This window comes from Salmo salar, chromosome 07, assembly GCF_965601325.2.
Source record: "Salmo salar chromosome 07, fSalSal1, whole genome shotgun sequence".
Taxonomy (NCBI): Eukaryota; Metazoa; Chordata; class Actinopteri; order Salmoniformes; family Salmonidae; genus Salmo; species Salmo salar.
The window spans coordinates 64,408,620-64,430,000 of record NC_138297.1 but is presented as its reverse complement, the minus strand read 5'-3'; the positions used below and the strand labels follow the sequence as shown (position 1 = coordinate 64,430,000).

Below are 21,381 nucleotides of genomic sequence, written 5' to 3'. Positions count from 1 at the left end.
ATTCTCTGGTCTGATGAAACCAAGAGTGAACTCTTTGGCCTGAATGCCAAGCGTCACGTCTGGAGGAAACCTGGCACCATCCCTACGGTGAAGCATGGTGGTGGCAGCATCATGCTGTGGGGATGTTTTTCAGCGGCAGGGACGGGGAGACTAGACAGGATTGACGGAAAGATGAACAGAGCAAAGTACAGAGAGATCCTTGATGAAAACCTGCTCCAGATCGCTCAGGACCTCAGACTGGGGCCAAGGTTCACCTTCCAACAGGACAACGACCCTAAGCACACAGCCAAGACAACACAGGAGTTGCTTTGGGACAAGTCTCTGAATGTCCATGAGTGGCCCAGCGAGAACCCGGACTTGAACCCGATCTAACATCACAGAGCTTGAGAGAATCTGCAGAGAAGAATGCAAGATTCTCCCCAAATACTGGTGTGCCAAGCTTGTAGTGTCATATCCAAGAAGTTTTGAGGCTGTAATCGCTGCCACAGGTGCTTCAACAAAGTACTGAGTCCAGGGCTGACATCCTAGTCTTTCTGTAGGTCTGGATGAGTCCAGGGCTGACATCCTAGTCTTTCTGTAGGTCTGGACGAGTCCAGGGCTGACATCCTAGTCTTTCTGTAGGTCTGGACGAGTCCAGGGCTGACATCCTAGTCTTTCTGTAGGTCTGGACGAGTCCAGGGCTGACATCCTAGTCTTTCTGTAGGTCTGGACGAGTCCAGGGCTGACATCCTAGTCTTTCTGTAGGTCTGGACGAGTCCAGGGCTGACATCCTAGTCTTTCTGTAGGTCTGGACGAGTCCAGGGCTGACATCCTAGTCTTTCTGTAGGTCTGGACGAGTCCAGGGCTGACATCCTAGTCTTTCTGTAGGTCTGGACGAGTCCAGGGCTGACATCCTAGTCTTTCTGTAGGTCTGGACGAGTCCAGGGCTGACATCCTAGTCTTTCTGTAGGTCTGGACGAGTCCAGGGCTGACATCCTAGTCTTTCTGTGGGTCTGGACGAGTCCAGGGCTGACATCCTAGTCTTTCTGTAGGTCTGGACGAGTCCAGGGCTGACATCCTAGTCTTTCTGTAGGTCTGGACGAGTCCAGGGCTGACATCCTAGTCTTTCTGTAGGTCTGGACGAGTCCAGGGCTGACATCCTAGTCTTTCTGTAGGTCTGGACGAGTCCAGGGCTGACATCCTAGTCTTTCTGTAGGTCTGGACGAGTCCAGGGCTGACATCCTAGTCTTTCTGTAGGTCTGGACGAGTCCAGGGCTGACATCCTAGTCTTTCTGTAGGTCTGGACGAGTCCAGGGCTGACATCCTAGTCTTTCTGTAGGTCTGGACGAGTCCAGGGCTGACATCCTAGTCTTTCTGTGGGTCTGGATGAGTCCAGAGCTGCCATCCTAGTCTGGGGTGAGAGGGCCATAGCAGGGCTACTCTGTCTGTCTGTCTGTCTGTCTGTCTGTCTGTCTGTCTGTCTGTCTGTCTGTCTGTCTGTCTGTCTGTCTGTCTGTCTGTCTGTCTGTCTGTCTGTCTGTCTGCCAAAGAAAGAGTCTCAAACCATGTTGCCATGTTAGTATGTTGCCATGTTGCCAGGTTAGTATGTTGCCATGTTAGTATGTTGCCATGTTGCCATGTTGCCATGTTGCCAGCTTAGTATGTTGCCATGTTAGTATGTTGCCATGTTGCCATGTTGCCAGGTTAGTATGTTGGCATGTTAGTATGTTGCCATGTTAGTATGTTGCCATGTTGCCATGTTGCCAGGTTAGTATGTTGCCATGTTAGTATGTTGCCATGTTAGTATGTTGCCATGTTGCCAGGTTAGTATGTTAGTATGTTGCCATGTTAGTATGTTGCCATGTTAGTATGTTAGTATGTTGCCATGTTAGTATGTTGCCATGTTAGTATGTTGCCATGTTAGTATGTTAGTATGTTAGTATGTTGCCATGTTAGTATGTTGCCATGTTAGTATGTTGCCATGTTGCCAGGTTAGTATGTTGCCATGTTAGTATGTTGCCATGTTAGTATGTTGCCATGTTGCCAGGTTAGTATGTTGCCATGTTAGTATGTTGCCATGTTGCTAGGTTAGTATGTTGTCATGTTAGTATGTTGCCATGTTAGTATGTTGGCATGTTGCCAGGTTAGTATGTTGCCATGTTAGTATGTTGCCATGTTAGTATGTTGCCATGTTGCCAGGTTAGTATGTTGCCATGTTAGTATGTTGCCATGTTGCTAGGTTAGTATGTTGTCATGTTAGTATGTTGCCATGTTAGTATGTTGGCATGTTGCCATGTTAGTATGTTGCCATGTTAGTATGTTGCCATGTTAGTATGTTGCCATGTTGCTAGGTTAGTATGTTGTCATGTTAGTATGTTGCCATGTTGCCAGGTTAGTATGTTGCCATGTTAGTATGTTGCCATGTTAGTATGTTAGTATGTTGCCATGTTAGTATGTTGCCATGTTAGTATGTTGCCATGTTGCCATGTTAGTATGTTAGTATGTTGCCATGTTAGTATGTTGCCATGTTGCCATGTTAGTATGTTAGTATGTTGCCATGTTAGTATGTTGCCATGTTAGTATGTTGCCATGTTGCCATGTTAGTATGTTGCCATGTTAGTATGTTGCCATGTTAGTATGTTAGTATGTTGCCATGTTAGTATGTTGCCATGTTGCCAGGTTAGTATGTTGCCATGTTAGTATGTTGCCATGTTAGTATGTTGCCATGTTGCCATGTTAGTATGTTGCCATGTTAGTATGTTAGTATGTTGCCATGTTAGTATGTTGCCATGTTAGTATGTTAGTATGTTGCCATGTTAGTATGTTAGTATGTTGCCATGTTAGTATGTTAGTATGTTGCCATGTTAGTATGTTAGTATGTTAGTATGTTAGTATGTTGCCATGTTAGTATGTTAGTATGTTGCCATGTTAGTATGTTAGTATGTTGCCATGTTAGTATGTTGCCATGTTAGTATGTTGCCATGTTGCCAGGTTAGTATGTTGCCATGTTAGTATGTTGCCATGTTAGTATGTTAGTATGTTGCCAGGTTAGTATGTTGCCATGTTAGTATGTTGCCATGTTAGTATGTTAGTATGTTGCCATGTTAGTATGTTGCCATGTTGCCAGGTTAGTATGTTGCCATGTTAGTATGTTGCCATGTTGCCATGTTAGTATGTTGCCATGTTAGTATGTTAGTATGTTGCCATGTTAGTATGTTGCCATGTTAGTATGTTAGTATGTTGCCATGTTAGTATGTTAGTATGTTGCCATGTTAGTATGTTAGTATGTTGCCATGTTAGTATGTTAGTATGTTGCCATGTTAGTATGTTAGTATGTTGCCATGTTAGTATGTTAGTATGTTGCCATGTTAGTATGTTGCCATGTTAGTATGTTAGTATGTTGCCATGTTAGTATGTTGCCATCTTAGTATGTTAGTATGTTGCCATGTTAATATGTTAGTATGTTAGTATGTTAGTATGTTGCCATGTTAGTATGTTGCCATGTTAGTATGTTGCCATGTTAGTATGTTAGTATGTTGCCATGTTAGTATGTTAGTATGTTGCCATGTTAGTATGTTAGTATGTTGCCATGTTAGTATGTTAGTATGTTAGTATGTTAGTATGTTGCCATGTTAGTATGTTAGTATGTTGCCATGTTAGTATGTTAGTATGTTGCCATGTTAGTATGTTGCCATGTTAGTATGTTGCCAGGTTAGTATGTTGCCATGTTAGTATGTTGCCATGTTAGTATGTTAGTATGTTGCCAGGTTAGTATGTTGCCATGTTAGTATGTTGCCATGTTAGTATGTTAGTATGTTGCCATGTTAGTATGTTGCCATGTTGCCAGGTTAGTATGTTGCCATGTTAGTATGTTGCCATGTTGCCATGTTAGTATGTTGCCATGTTAGTATGTTAGTATGTTGCCATGTTAGTATGTTGCCATGTTAGTATGTTAGTATGTTGCCATGTTAGTATGTTAGTATGTTGCCATGTTAGTATGTTAGTATGTTGCCATGTTAGTATGTTAGTATGTTGCCATGTTAGTATGTTAGTATGTTGCCATGTTAGTATGTTAGTATGTTGCCATGTTAGTATGTTGCCATGTTAGTATGTTAGTATGTTGCCATGTTAGTATGTTGCCATGTTAGTATGTTAGTATGTTGCCATGTTAATATGTTAGTATGTTAGTATGTTAGTATGTTGCCATGTTAGTATGTTGCCATGTTAGTATGTTGCCATGTTAGTATGTTAGTATGTTGCCATGTTAATATGTTAGTATGTTAGTATGTTGCCATGTTAGTATGTTGCCATGTTAGTATGTTAGTATGTTGCCATGTTAGTATGTTGCCATGTTAGTATGTTAGTATGTTGCCATGTTAATATGTTAGTATGTTAGTATGTTAGTATTTTGCCATGTTAGTATGTTGCCATGTTAGTATGTTGCCATGTTAGTATGTTAGTATGTTGCCATGTTAGTATGTTGCCATGTTAGTATGTTTCTTGACATTTGGGATGTTACACAGCACATTGTACTTCCACCCATAGACATGTTCAAACATACAGACAAGCATCAAACAGGCAGACAGGCACGTAAGCAAGCAGGCAAGTAAGCATACACACACACACACACACACACACACACACACACACACACACACACACACACACACACACACACACACACACACACACAGACACAGACACACACAAACACAGACACACACACACAGACAAACAAACACCCTTCACATTCACCCTGATGCGCGTGTAAGAGGTTGTTCCTTGCATTAGACATAGCCTAGGGTTATGGTTGGACTTCAGACTATAATGCCATGATGTTGTAAATTCACAGAAGTCTTATTACATATGACTCTCTGCTTCAACATAATGAGGCTGTTTCCATTGCATGGCTTATTTCTTATCAAGCCCAATCCTGTAGAGCGCTGTGTGTGTGTGTGTGTGTGTGTGTGTGTGTGTGTGTGTGTGTGTGTGTGTGTGTGTGTGTGTGTGTGTGTGTGTGTGTGTGTGTGTGTGTGTGTGGTGTGTGTGTGTGTGTGTGTGTGTGTGTGTGTGTGTGTGTGTGTGTGTGTGTGTGTTACATTTATGAATGTAGTGTTTGTATTGGACATAACAGTCTACAGACTTAATAAAGCGTGATGGCTTGGGGACATGTCAGCCCTGCAGATTACTGGAGTATAAATAATTAAACTCAACAACACAGACATTCTACTGTTTCCATGATACGTACCACAGTGCTACAGTACTTAGACAGGCTAGTATGGTGTGGACACAGCTCTCTCATTTCCTGAATCTGGAGCTACCTGACCTAACACAGTAACATACACAACCTGCTGTTTGACAGCTAGAATAAAGGGCAGCTTGGTGCTTTGACAAATATCTTTGTCATCATGGCCATTATCCCAATGATTTATAGTTTATAAACTGATTCAATGTGTTGCATTTCAACTGCTGTTAAATTGTGTCGGGGGAAATAAAGTACTAAGTCTCCTCGGAACGAGTCAGCTGAGTAACTAGGCTGTTGAACATGACTCTATATCCTGTCTTCCAGTCAGCTAAGTAACTAGGCTGTTGGACATGACTCTAAACCCTGTCTTCCAGTCAGCTGAGTAACTAGGCTGTTGAACATGACTCTATATCCTGTCTTCCAGTCAGCTAAGTAACTAGGCTGTTGAACATGACTCTATATCCTGTCTTCCAGTCAGCTAAGTAACTAGGCTGTTGGACATGACTCTAAACCCTGTCTTCCAGTCAGCTAAGTAACTAGGCTGTTAAACATGACTCTATATCCTGTCTTCCAGTCAGCTAAGTAACTAGGCTGTTGAACATGACTCTATATCCTGTCTTCCAGTCAGCTAAGTAACTAGGCTGTTGGACATGACTCTAAACCCTGTCTTCCAGTCAGCTAAGTAACTAGGCTGTTAAACATGACTCTATATCCTGTCTTCCAGTCAGCTAAGTAACTAGGCTGTTGGACATGACTCTAAACCCTGTCTTCCAGTCAGCTGAGTAACTAGGCTGTTGAACATGACTCTATATCCTGTCTTCCAGTCAGCTGAGTAACTAGGCTGTTGAACATGACTCTATATCCTGTCTTCCAGTCAGCTAAGTAACTAGGCTGTTGGACATGACTCTAAACCCTGTCTTCCAGTCAGCTGAGTAACTAGGCTGTTGAACATGACTCTATATCCTGTCTTCCAGTCAGCTGAGTAACTAGGCTGTTGAACATGACTCTATATCCTGTCTTCCAGTCAGCTAAGAAACTAGGCTGTTGGACATGACTCTATATCCTGTCTTCCAGTCAGCTAAGTAACTAGGCTGTTGAACATGACTCTATATCCTGTCTTCCAGTCAGCTAAGTAACTAGGCTGTTGGACATGACTCTAAACCCTGTCTTCCAGTCAGCTGAGTAACTAGGCTGTTGGACATGACTCTAAACCCTGTCTTCCAGTCAGATTAGAAACTCTGTCAGTCCGTTGCTGCTGTACCAGACATGATGGGTCATTTCCTGTGTGGTTATGAGGAGCCCTGTGACCTTATCGTTATGGGATGTGAAAAAGGAAGCACCTGTCTTACTCTCCAGTCCACCACAGGACAGTGGTGTAAAGTACTTAAGTAAAAATACTTTAAAGTACTACTTACGTCGTTTTTGAGGTATCTGTGCTTTACTATTTATATTTATGACAACTTTTACTTCACTACATTCCTAAAGCAAATAATGTACATTTTACTCCATACATTTTCCCTGACACCCAAAGTACTCGTTACATTGTGAATGCTTAGCAGGACAGAAAAGAAGGCTTAAAAATCCTTCTTTAACCTGTCTCTTCCCCTTCATCTACACTGATTGAAGTGGATTTAACAGGTGACATCAATAAGGGATCATAGCTTTCACCATGTCATGCAAAGACCAGATGTTCTTAATGTTTTGTAAACTCAGTGTATAGATATGCCTTGGCTTTGACCAATCCCTCCTCCATTTCCCTAACCTTTAATGAGTAGGGTACGACACAGTGTTCATAGAGCAAGTAAGGTGTTGGTGTTGTCACTGGGCTGAGCAAGTGGGCTTAGGGGTGGGAAAGGGTACAGAGGAGTGACATGTGGTGGCATGAGAGTGAGAAGGGTGAGGAAAGAGAGAGAGGCAGTGAGAAGGGTGAGGAAAGAGAGGTAGTGATAAGGGTGAGGAAAGAGAGGCAGTGAGAAGGGTGAGGAAAGAGAGGCAGTGAGAAGTGTGTGGGAAGAGAGGCAGTGAGAAGGGTGAGGAAAGAGAGAGAGGCAGTGAGAAGGGTGAGGAAAGAGAGGGAGGCAGTGAGAAGAGTGAGGAAAGAGAGCGAGGCAGTGAGAAGGGTGAGGAAAGAGAGAGGCAGTGAGAAGGGTGAGGAAAGAGAGAGAGGCAGTGAGAAGGGTGAGGAAAGAGAGTGAGGCAGTGAGAAGGGTGAGGAAAGAGAGTGAGGCAGTGAGAAGGGTGAGGAAAGAGAGTGAGGCAGTGAGAAGGGTGAGGAAAGAGAGAGAGGCAGTGAGAAGGGTGAGGAAAGAGAGTGAGGCAGTGAGAAGGGTGAGGAAAGAGAGTGAGGCAGTGAGAAGGGTGAGGAAAGAGAGTGAGGCAGTGAGAAGGGTGAGGAAAGAGAGAGAGGCAGTGAGAAGGGTGAGGAAAGAGAAAGAGGCAGTGAGAAGGGTGAGGAAAGAGAAAGAGGCAGTGAGAAGGGTGAGGAAAGAGAGAGAGGCAGTGAGGAAAGTGTTGAAGGAGACAGGAACAATGTGGCATAGTGTGTCTAGCCTCTGCTTCTGTGTGTCCACCCATTTCAGTATGGAGGTCAGGAGGGACTGAGACCACCCATTTCAGTATGGAGGTCAGGAGGGACTGAGACCACCCAGTTCAGTATGGAGGTCAGGAGGGACTGAGACCACCCAGTTCAGTATGGAGGTCAGGAGGGACTGAGACCACCCAGTTCAGTATGGAGATCAGGAGGGACTGAGACCACCCAGTTCAGTATGGAGGTCAGGAGGGACTGAGACCACCCAGTTCAGTATGGAGATCAGGAGGGACTGAGACCACCCAGTTCAGTATGGAGGTCAGGAGGGACTGAGACCACCCAGTTCAGTATGGAGATCAGGAGGGACTGAGACCACCCAGTTCAGTATGGAGATCAGGAGGGACTGAGACCACCCAGTTCAGTATGGAGATCAGGAGGGACTGAGACCACCCAGTTCAGTATGGAGGTCAGGAGGGACTGAGACCACCCAGTTCAGTATGGAGATCAGGAGGGACTGAGACCACCCAGTTCAGTATGGAGGTCAGGAGGGACTGAGACCACCCAGTTCAGTATGGAGATCAGGAGGGACTGAGACCACCCAGTTCAGTATGGAGATCAGGAGGGACTGAGACCACCCAGTTCAGTATGGAGGTCAGGAGGGACTGAGACCACCCAGTTCAGTATGGAGGTCAGGAGGGACTGAGACCACCCAGTTCAGTATGGAGATCAGGAGGGACTGAGACCACCCAGTTCAGTATGGAGGTCAGGAGGGACTGAGACCACCCAGTTCAGTATGGAGGTCAGGAGGGACTGAGACCACCCAGTTCAGTATGGAGGTCAGGAGGGACTGAGACCACCCAGTTCAGTATGGAGATCAGGAGGGACTGAGACCACCCAGTTCAGTATGGAGGTCAGGAGGGACTGAGACCACCCAGTTCAGTATGGAGATCAGGAGGGACTGAGACCACCCAGTTCAGTATGGAGATCAGGAGGGACTGAGACCACCCAGTTCAGTATGGAGATCAGGAGGGACTGAGACCACCCAGTTCAGTATGGAGGTCAGGAGGGACTGAGACCACCCAGTTCAGTATGGAGATCAGGAGGGACTGAGACCACCCAGTTCAGTATGGAGATCAGGAGGGACTGAGACCACCCAGTTCAGTATGGAGGTCAGGAGGGACTGAGACCACCCAGTTCAGTATGGAGGTCAGGAGGGACTGAGACTACCCAGTTCAGTATGGAGGTCAGGAGGGACTGAGACCACCCAGTTCAGTATGGAGGTCAGGAGGGACTGAGACCACCCAGTTCAGTATGGAGGTCAGGAGGGACTGAGACCACCCAGTTCAGTATGGAGATCAGGAGGGACTGAGACCACCCAGTTCAGTATGGAGATCAGGAGGGACTGAGACCACCCAGTTCAGTATGGAGGTCAGGAGGGACTGAGACCACCCAGTTCAGTATGGAGGTCAGGAGGGACTGAGACCACCCAGTTCAGTATGGAGGTCAGGAGGGACTGAGACCACCCAGTTCAGTATGGAGGTCAGGAGGGACTGAGACCACCCAGTTCAGTATGGAGATCAGGAGGGACTGAGACCACCCAGTTCAGTATGGAGGTCAGGAGGGACTGAGACCACCCAGTTCAGTATGGAGGTCAGGAGGGACTGAGACCACCCAGTTCAGTATGGAGGTCAGGAGGGACTGAGACCACCCAGTTCAGTATGGAGATCAGGAGGGACTGAGACCACCCAGTTCAGTATGGAGGTCAGGAGGGACTGAGACCACCCAGTTCAGTATGGAGGTCAGGAGGGACTGAGACCACCCAGTTCAGTATGGAGGTCAGGAGGGACTGAGACCACCCAGTTCAGTATGGAGATCAGGAGGGACTGAGACCACCCAGTTCAGTATGGAGATCAGGAGGGACTGAGACCACCCAGTTCAGTATGGAGGTCAGGAGGGACTGAGACCACCCAGTTCAGTATGGAGATCAGGAGGGACTGAGACCACCCAGTTCAGTATGGAGATCAGGAGGGACTGAGACCACCCAGTTCAGTATGGAGGTCAGGAGGGACTGAGACCACCCAGTTCAGTATGGAGGTCAGGAGGGACTGAGACCACCCAGTTCAGTATGGAGGTCAGGAGGGACTGAGACCACCCAGTTCAGTATGGAGGTCAGGAGGGACTGAGACCACCCAGTTCAGTATGGAGGTCAGGAGGGACTGAGACCACCCAGTTCAGTATGGAGATCAGGAGGGACTGAGACCACCCAGTTCAGTATGGAGATCAGGAGGGACTGAGACCACCCAGTTCAGTATGGAGGTCAGGAGGGACTGAGACCACCCAGTTCAGTATGGAGGTCAGGAGGGACTGAGACCACCCAGTTCAGTATGGAGGTCAGGAGGGACTGAGACCACCCAGTTCAGTATGGAGGTCAGGAGGGACTGAGACCACCCAGTTCAGTATGGAGATCAGGAGGGACTGAGACCACCCAGTTCAGTATGGAGGTCAGGAGGGACTGAGACCACCCAGTTCAGTATGGAGGTCAGGAGGGACTGAGACCACCCAGTTCAGTATGGAGGTCAGGAGGGACTGAGACCACCCAGTTCAGTATGGAGATCAGGAGGGACTGAGACCACCCAGTTCAGTATGGAGGTCAGGAGGGACTGAGACCACCCAGTTCAGTATGGAGGTCAGGAGGGACTGAGACCACCCAGTTCAGTATGGAGGTCAGGAGGGACTGAGACCACCCAGTTCAGTATGGAGGATACCAGTATCAATGCATTTATTCCATGGCAAAAATGAAAACACGACGCAGACTAAACTCTTTGGTTCTTTAAAAACCTGCTGTATGTAACATATTGTGTTCTATAACTTGTGAAATAAATACATGTGACTCTGGATGACAACATAATGATGTTTGTTTCCAACATTAGATCTGTTTTCCTAAAGAATTTAACTGTGGGGAGAGTTTCTTACTATATGACTGTTACAGAGTTTGTTGAAAATGTGTTGTTCCCTAACCCTAGATTCATGTCCACACCCTAGCTCAACCTTAACCCTAGCCATAACCCCAACCGTTACCCTAACCCTAATCCAACCTTAACCCTAGCCATAACCCCAACCGTTACCCTAACCCTAGCCCAACCCGTTACCCTAATCCTTACCCTAGCCATAACCCCAACCGTTACCCTAACCCTAGCCCAACCTTAACCCTAGCCATAACCCCAACCGTTACCCTAACCCAACCCGTTACCCTAGCCATAACCCCAACCGTTACCCTAACCCTAGCCCAACCCGTTACCCTAATCCTTACCCTAGCCATAACCCCAACCGTTACCCTAACCCTAGCCCAACCTTAACCCTAGCCATAACCCCAACCGTTACCCTAACCCTAACCCAACCCGTTACCCTAACCCTAACCCTAGCCATAACCCCAACCGTTACCCTAGCCCAAACCGTTAGCCTAATCCTTACCCTAGCGTAACCCAAACCATTACCCTAACCCTTACCCTAGCCATAACCCCAACCGTTACCCTTACCCTAGCCATAACCCCAACCGTTACCCTAACCCTAACCCAACCTTAACCCTAGCCATAACCCCAACCGTTACCCTAGCCCAACCTTAACCCTAGCCATTACCCCAACCGTAACCCTAGCCCAACCTTAACCCTAGCCATAACCCCAACCGTTACCCTAACCCTAACCCAACCTTAACCCTAGCCATAACCCCAACCGTTACCCTAACCCTAACCCAACCTTAACCCTAGCCATAACCCCAACCGTTACCCTAGCCCAACCTTAACCCTAGCCATAACCCCAACCGTTACCCTAACCCTAGCCCAACCTTAACCCTAGCCATAACCCCAACCGTTACCCTAACCCTAACCCAACCTTAACCCTAGCCATAACCCCAACCGTTACCCTAACCCTTACCCTAGTCATAACCCAAACCCATTACCCTCACCCTAACCCTAGTGTAACCCAAACCCTTACCCTAGTCATAACCCAAACCCATTACCCTAACCCAACCTTAACCCTAGCCATAACCCCAACCGTTACCCTAACCCTAACCCTAGCGTAACCCAAACCATTACCCTAACCCTTACCCTAGTCATAACCCAAACCCATTACCCTCACCCTAACCCTAGTGTAACCCAAACAATTACCCTAACCCTTACCCTAGTCATAACCCCAACCCATTACCCTAACCTTGGCCATAACCCAAACCCATTACCCTAACGCTAACCATAACACAAACCCGTTACCCTAACGCTAACCATAACCCAAACCCATTACCCTAACGCTAACCATAACCCAAACCCGTTACCCTAACGCTAACCATAACCCAAACCCGTTACCCTAACGCTAACCATAACACAAACCCGTTAACCTAACGCTAACCATAACCCAAACTCGTTACCCTAACGCTAACCCAAACCCGTTACCCTAACGCTAACGCTAACCATAACCCAAACCCGTTACCCTAATGCTAACGCTAACCATAACCCAAACCCGTTACCCTAACGCTAACGCTAACCATAACCCAAACCCGTTACCCTAACGCTAACCATAACCCAAACCCGTTACCGTAACGCTTACATAATGTTACCTTCACAACGCTAACTGGTCACTGATCTTAAACTGCTGTTTTCTTCTAGGCAACTACTGAAGACGGAGCTGGGCTCTTTCTTCACTGAATACCTGCAGGTAAGAGACTGTCTCTCTGCACCTCAGCACTGATAGGAACATGACTCTGAAATCGCTAACACTACTCTGATATTACTAACATTACTCTGATATTACTAACATTACTCTGATATTACTAACATTACTCTGATATTACTAACGGTACTCTGATATTACTAACATTACTCTGATATTACTAACATTACTCTGATATTACTAACATTACTCCGATATTAACATTACTCTGATATTACTAACATTACTCTGATATTACTAACATTACTCCGATATTAACATTACATGGATATTACTAACATTACTCTGATATTACTAACATTACTCTGCTATTACTGAAATTACTCTGATATTACTAACACTACTCTGATATTACTAACATTACTCAGATATTACTAACATTACTCTGATATTACTGAAATTACTCTGATATTACTGAAATTACTCTGATATTACTAATATTACATGGATATTATTAACATTTCTCTGATATTACTGACATTACTCTGATATTACTAATATTACTCTGATATTACTAACATTACTCTGATATTACTGAAATTACTCTGATATTACTAATATTACATGGATATTACCAACATTACTCTGATATTACTAATATTACTCTGATATTACAAACGGTACTCTGATATTACTAACATTACTCTGATATTACTAACATTACTCTGATATTACTAGCATTACTCCGATATTACTACCATTACTCTGCTATTACTACCATTACTCTGATATTACTAACATTACTCTGATATTACTAACATTACTCTGATATTACGAACGGTACTCTGATATGAACGGTACTCTGATATTACTAACATTACTCAGATATTGCTAACACTACTCTGATATTACTAACACTACTCTGATATTACTAATATTACTCTGATATTACTAACGGTACTCTGATATTACTAACATTACTCTGATATTACGAACGGTACTCTGATATGAACGGTACTCTGATATTACTAACATTACTCTGATATTACTAACACTACTCTGATATTACTAACATTACTCTGATATTACTGAAATTACTCTGCTATTACTGAAATTACTCTGATATTACTAATATTACATGGATATTACTAACATTACTCTGATATTACTGACATTACTCTGATATTACTAATATTACTCTGATGTTACTAACATTACTCTGATATTACTGAAATTACTCTGATATTACTAATATTACATGGATATTACAAACATTACTCTGATATTACTAACATTACTCTGATATTACTAACGGTACTCTGATATTACTAACGGTACTCTGATATTACTAACATTACTCTGATATTACTAACATTACTCTGATATTACTAACATTACTCTGATATTACTAACGGTACTCTGATATTACTAACATTACTCTGATATTACTAACATTACTCTGATATTACTAACATTACTCTGATATTACTAATATTACTCTGATATTACTAACATTAATCCGATATTAACATTACATGGATATTACTAACATTACTCTGATATTACTAACATTACTTTGATATTACTAACATTACTCCGATATTAACATTACATGGATATTACTAACATTACTCTGATATTACTAACATTACTCTGATATTACTGAAATTACTCTGATATTACTAATATTACATGGATATTACTAACATTACTCTGATATTACTAATATTGCTCTGATATTAATATTACGCTGATATTACTAACATTACTCTGATATTAACATTACTCTGATATTACTAACATTACTCTGATATTACTACCGTTACTCCGATATTACTAACGTTACTCTGATATTACTAACGTTACTCTGATATTACTAACATTACTCTGCTAGTAACATTACATGGATATTACTAACGTTACTCTGATATTACTAACATTACTCTGATATTACTAACATTACTCTGATATTACTAACATTACTCTGATATTAACATTACATGGATATTACTAACATTACTCTGATATTACTAACATTACTCTGATATTACTAACATTACTCTGATATTACTAACATTACTCTGATATTACTAACATTACTCTTAATATTGTAAAAAAAAGTCCTGGTCATAGAATGTGAAGCCATGTTTTCTTTCCTCCTCTGCAGAATCAGCTGCTGACAAAGGGAATGGTGATACTGAGGGACAAAATGCGTTTCTATGAAGGTATGTATCATGTTACATTACTAATACAATAAAGATGTAGCACTGTTTGAAGTACTGTCGTAATACTGTTTGAAGTACTGTCGTAGTACTGTTTGAAGTACTATTTGAAGTACTGTTTGAAGTACTGTCATAGTACTGTTTGAAGTACTGGTTGGTCATGATGTAGCCTATTGTGTCCCATTATTGTCTCTGTTGAGGTATTGTCAAGTGGTGAATGCACTATTGTAAAGTGGTTGTTCCACTGGATATTATAAGGTGAATGCACCAATTTGTAAGTCGCTCTGGATGAGAGCGTCTGCTAAATGTCTTAAATGTAAAATGTAAATGTAAATGGTGAAGACGCTCAAACCACCTGACCCTGACATCAAGTACACAGCTTATTTCTGCTAAAGTGCTATTGTCATGGCGACCAGACAGGAAGTGTTACTAACGTCACAGCCCTCAGACCACAACCAGATGTGAGATTTGACATTGTTGAAGAAGTTGAACCAGGCCTCGTCCCTCACCCTCCTATCCTTCCTCCCTCCCTTTACTGCCTCTCTTCGGTTCCTCGTCTGGTGCCAGTCAGTCAGCTTCTCACAATAGAACCCTTTCAAAATGACTTGGCCTCTTCAGATGGTTGAACCCAGTAGCCCTCTGCTCCAGCTGTGATCCAGCCGTCCCCACCACCGTGACCCAGCCGTCCCCACCCCCGTGACCCAGCCGTCCCCACCCCCGTGACCCAGCCGTCCCCACCCCCGTGACCCAGCCGTCCCCACCCCCGTGACCCAGCCGTCCCCACCCTCGTGATCCAGCCGTCCCCACCCCCGTAACACAGCCGTCCCCACCACCGTGACCCAGCCGTCCCCACCCCCGTGACCCAGCCGCCCCCACCCCCGTAACACAGCCGCCCCCCACCACCGTGACCCAGCCGTCCCCACCCCCGTGACCCAGCCGTCCCCCACCACCGTGACCCAGCCGCCCCCACCCCCGTAACACAGCCGTCCCCACCACCGTGACCCAGCCGCCCCCACCCCCGTGACCCAGCCGCCCCCACCCCCGTGACCCAGCCGCCCACACCACTGTGCCATTTGGCAGCACTGCTCAGAAACAGCTAACTGATAACTAAATCTCTCTCCGGATTCCCTCTGCCACAAGCAGGTCTCAGATCTCAGTGTGTGGATGCAGCTCTCTGCTGGTGTTTGTGGTTTTGAGGATCTGTGACAGTATCTGTGACAAACCATGAGAAATTACAACATATCAAACATAGAACATTAACACTTTTGAGTCTATGCTAATTAGCACCAAGTGCTAATTTCTGATTGGTTATTTTAACTTCCTGTTTGTCTTCAGGTCAGAAGCTATTGGACTCCTTGGCAGAGACGTGGGACTTCTTCTTCTGTGATGTTCTGTCCATGCTTCAGGCTATCTTCTACCCAGTACAGGTACAGTTACTCATTTTGGGTGTCAGTACTGTTTATATTTAGTTGCAGGAGCTCCACAATACTTGTGAGCTAATATTCTATAAGAGGAACAGCAGCTCAAGCAGTAGAACATTTGAGGTGCTGGTACTCAGCTCTGGTGAGCTCCTGCCCAAGTCAACCACTGGTTACTTCTCCCTGTAGTGTTTCCGTTGTATTCAGACAACTAAAAAGCAACATACAGTAGCCACTTGAACAGTAAGTTAATTTGTCAACAGTCCAGTGCACATTCTTCCACAACAGAGTTTTCCAAAACAAATGAGGAGAATTTGATAGATTTTCCAAAAGCATTTCAACATACAATAGAATGTTGAGTGGCCCTAAGCATGGTGTGTGTGTGTCTCTCTCTCTCTCTCTCTCTCGCTCTCTCTCTCTCTCTCTCTCGCTCTCTCTCTCTCTGTCTCTCTCTCTCTCCCTGTGTGTGTCTCTGTGTGTAGGTGTGTATCTGTCTCTCTCTCTCTGTGTCTCTATGTGTGTGCATGTCTCTGTGTGTAATCTCTGTGTGTAATCTCTCTGTATAATCTCTGTGTGTAATCTCTGTGTGTGTAATCTGTGTGTGTAATCTCTGTGTGTGTAATCTCTGTGTGTAATCTCTGTGTGTAATCTCCACCAGGGTAAGGAGCCGTCGGTGCGGCAGCTGGCCCTGCTTCACTTCAGGAGCATTATCACTCTGAACATCAAGCTGGAGGACGCCCTGTCCCGCCCCCGCGCCCGTGTCCCCCCCTCTATCATACAGATGTTGCTTATACTGCAGGTAGGGAGTAGAGAGACACACACACACACACACACACACACACACACACACACACACACACACACACACACACACACACACACACACACACACACACACAAGGATGCATTGAGGCACGGGCGTACACTGCAAGCACACACACACACACAGTCAAACATGTACAGAGGCATACACTCAGACACACACACACACACACACACACACACACACACACACACACACACACACACACACACACACACACACACACACACACACAGTCAAACATGTACAGAGGCATACACTCAGACACACACACACACACACACACACACACACACACTCACACACACAGTCAAACATGTACAGAGGCATACACACACACACACACACACACACACACACACACACACACACACACACACACACAGAGGCGTGCACTCAGACACACACACACACATAAGGACTCAAATCAAATGTTATTTGTCACATCGTAAACAACAGGTGTAGACTAACAATGAAATGCTTACTGATGGGCCCTTCCCAACAATGCAGAGAGAAAAATATAGAAAAGTTAATAACACAAGGAATAACGATAATGAGTAACGATAACTTGGTTGTATACACGGGTACCAGTACTGAGTTGATGTGCTGGGGTACGAGGTAATAACTTGGCTATATACACGGGGTACCAGTACTGAGTTGATGTGCCGGGGTACGAGGTAATAACTTGGCTATATACACGGGGTACCAGTACTGAGTTGATGTGCTGGGGTACGAGGTAATAACTTGGCTATATACACGGGGTACCAGTACTGAGTTGATGTGCCGGGGTACGAGGTAATAACTTGGCTATATACACGGGGTACCAGTACTGAGTTGATGTGCTGGGGTACGAGGTAATAACTTGGCTATATACACGGGGTACCAGTACTGAGTTGATGTGCCGGGGTACGAGGTAATAACTTGGCTATATACACGGGGTACCAGTACTGAGTTGATGTGCTGGGGTACGAGGTAATAACTTGGCTGTATACAGGGAGTACCAGTACTGAGTTGATGTGCTGGGGTACGAGGTAATAACTTGGCTGTATACAGGGAGTACCAGTACTGAGTTGATGTGCTGGGGTACGAGGTAATAACTTGGCTATATACACGGGGTACCAGTACTGAGTTGATGTGCTGGGGTACGAGGTAATAACTTGACTGTATACACGGGGTACCAGTACTGAGTTGATGTGCAGGGGTACAAGGTAATTGAGGTAGATATGTACATATAGGTAGGGATAAAGTGACTAGGCAACAGAATAGATCAGAAACAGTCGCAGCAGCTCCTGTGATGAGTCCAAAGAGTTAAATTCTCTGCAGTATCATAAATAGCAGACTACACCATTTCCTTGATGAACACAATGTCCTGAGCAGAAGCCAGATTGGATTTCTAAAAAATGATCATACAACAGACCACATTTCCACCCTCCACACTCTAATTGACCAACAAGTAAACCAAAACCAAGGCACAATCTACTCGTGTTTTGTAGACTTCAAGAAAGCATTTGATTCAATTTGGCACATAGGTCTTTTTTTAACGAATAGAAAGTGGAATTGGAGGGAAAACATATGATGTTATTAAATCAGTGTACACTAAAAACAAATGTGCGGTTAAAATTGGCAACAAGCAAACAGACTTCTTCTCTCAGGGACGTGGAGTGAAACAGGGCTGCTCAATAAGTCCAACACCATTTAAAATCTACATTAATGAATTGGCAAAAACATTAGAAGAATCTGCAGCACCTGGTCTCACCCTGCACAACACTGAAGTGTCTGCTGTACGCAGATGACCTGGTGCTGCCGTCTCCCACTAAGGAGGAGTTACAGCAGCACCTAGATCATCTGCACCGGTTGTCCTGGGCTCTGAACGTTAATCACAGGTTCTGTCTGGGCTCTGACCGTTAATCACAGGTTCTGTCTGGGCTCTGACCGTTAATCACAGGTTCTGTCTGACCTGGGCTCTGACCGTTAACCACAGGTTCTGTTAGACCTGGGCTCTGACCGTTAACCACAGGTTCTGTCAGACCTGGGCTCTGACCGTTAACCACAGGTTCTGTCAGACCTGGGCTCTGACTGTTAATCACAGGTTCTGTCTGGGCTCTGACCGTTAATCACAGGTTCTGTCAGACCTGGGCTCTGATCGTTAACCACAGGTTCTGTTAGACCTGGGCTCTGACCGTTAACCACAGGTTCTGTCAGACCTGGGCTCTGACCGTTAATCACAGGTTCTGTCAGACCTGGGCTCTGACCGTTAACCACAGGTTCTGTCAGACCTGGGCTCTGACCGTTAACCACAGGTTCTGTTAGACCTGGGCTCTGACCGTTAACCACAGGTTCTGTCAGACCTGGGCTCTGACCGTTAACCACAGGTTCTGTCAGACCTGGGCTCTGACCGTTAACCACAGGTTCTGTCAGACCTGGGCTCTGACCGTTAATCACAGGTTCTGTCAGACCTGGACTCTGACTGTTAATCTAAAAAAAAAACGGAATATAATGATATTCCAAAAAAGGTCCAGAAATCAGGATGAAAAATATACATTCTATTTGGACACAGTTCTATTAGAACACACCACAAACTACACATATCTAGGACTAAATATCAGCTGCACAGGTAGCTTTCACATGGCTGTGAAGGAGCTGAGAGACAAAGCAAGAAGAGCATTCTATGCCATTAAAAGGAACATTAAAATCGAAATTCCAATTAGAATCTGGCAGCAACAAAAATCTAATCAGTTATTGAACCAATTGCTCTAAATGGCAGTGAAGTATAGGGTCCACTATCTAATAATGAATTTACCAAATGGGACAAACATCCAATTGAAATACTGCATGCAGAGTTTTGCCAGACTGTGTTGCAAGTGCAAAGAAAACGTCCAAATAACACATGTAGAGCAGAAATGGGCCAAAGCCCCCACCTCATTCAAATCCAAAGAAGAGACATCACATTTTACAACCATCTAAAACCAAGTGACCCCAAAACATTCCATCACACAGCTCTACAATGTCAAGAGATGAAACAAGAGAAGAGTCCCCTCAGCCAGCTGGTTCTGAGGCTCAGTTCACTAACCCAAACCAACCCCATAGAGCCTCAGGACATCACTCAGAAAATCTGGCCCAACCAAATCATCACAACGCAAAATGAAAAATACATCACCTATTGGAAAGACACCACAAAAACATCCAAGTAAACTTCAATGCTACAGACAGTACTTGGTGGCAGACTATCTGACCACTGTGACATATAGAAAACTGAGGAAAACACTGACTAGGTACAGACTCAGTGAGCACAGTCTGGCTATAGAGACAGGTCATCACAGGCAAACCTGGCTGTCCAGAGAGGACAGGCTGTGCTCACTCTGTTCCAGGGGAGAGGTAGAGACAGAACTGCATTTCCTATTACACCGTGGCAAATACGCAGACCTAAGAGAATAGTGCTTTCCCAAAATTATCATTCAGTACAAAGAATTTGAAACTATAAAATATATTTAACTATAAAATATTTATTGGGTGAAAACCCAATATGTGCAGTTTTGTCAGCCAAATATGTGTCCTCCTGCCACAACCTGAGGGACAGCCAAATATGTGTCCTCCTGCCACAACCTGAGGGACAGCCAAATATGTGTCCTCCTGCCACAACCTGAGGGACGGACAAATATCTGTCCTCCTGCCACAACCTGAGGGACAGCCAAATATGTGTCCTCCTGCCACAACCTGAGGGACAGCCAAATATGTGTCCTCCTGCCACAACCTGAGGGACAGCCAAATATGTGTCCTCCTGCCACAACCTGAGGGACAGCCAAATATGTGTCCTCCTGCCACAACCTGAGGGACGGACAAATATCTGTCCTCCTGCCACAACCTGAGGGACAGCCAAATATGTGTCCTCCTGCCACAACCTGAGGGACAGCCAAATATGTGTCCTCCTGCCACAACCTGAGGGACAGCCAAATATGTGTCCTCCTGCCACAACCTGAGGGACAGCCAAATATGTGTCCTCCTGCCACAACCTGAGGGACAGCCAAATATGTGTCCTCCTGCCACAACCTGAGGGCAGCCAGTGAAAAGTGCAATGTAATGTCAATAATATTCAGTTTTGTTTTGGCTTTCGTACACCATGTCATGTGTCTTCTCAGTCAGGTTGAGACTGGTCTACTACTATTGATTTAATGTATTGTTATTCTCATTAATATTGTTGCTGTTAATGGTAATCCCATGTCCACTACTATTATTATTGCTGTTGGTCCCACCATTTCTGTTATATGTATACTTTGACAATGTAAGTAATTTAACTTTTCATGTCAATAAAGTCTATTGAATTGAATTGAATAGTGCAAAAAGGGTCAATGCAGATATTCTGGTTAGCTATTTGGTTAATTATTTATCAGTCTTATGGCTTGGGGGTAGAAGCTGTTCAGGGTCCTGTTGGTTCTAGACTTGGTTCTAGACTTGGTTCCAGACTTGGTTCATTGGTACCACTTTCAGTGCGGTAGCAGCGAAAAGTTTAT

General features: G+C 44.7%; 1 protein-coding gene across 6 annotated transcripts in view; it reads left to right on the top strand.

The window, feature by feature from the left end:
• Positions 1-21,381, top strand: part of LOC106576365 (proline-rich protein 5) — a 78,366-nt gene that overhangs the window by 32,798 nt on the left and 24,187 nt on the right. For all 6 annotated transcript variants that reach the window (XM_082977922.1, XM_082977924.1, XM_082977921.1 and 3 more), the window contains 4 exons: positions 12,407-12,455; positions 14,578-14,635; positions 15,968-16,059; positions 16,709-16,849. In XM_082977922.1, the coding sequence (XP_082834048.1) occupies positions 12,407-12,455; positions 14,578-14,635; positions 15,968-16,059; positions 16,709-16,849 (340 nt within the window). The remainder of the gene's footprint in view (positions 1-12,406; positions 12,456-14,577; positions 14,636-15,967; positions 16,060-16,708; positions 16,850-21,381) is intronic.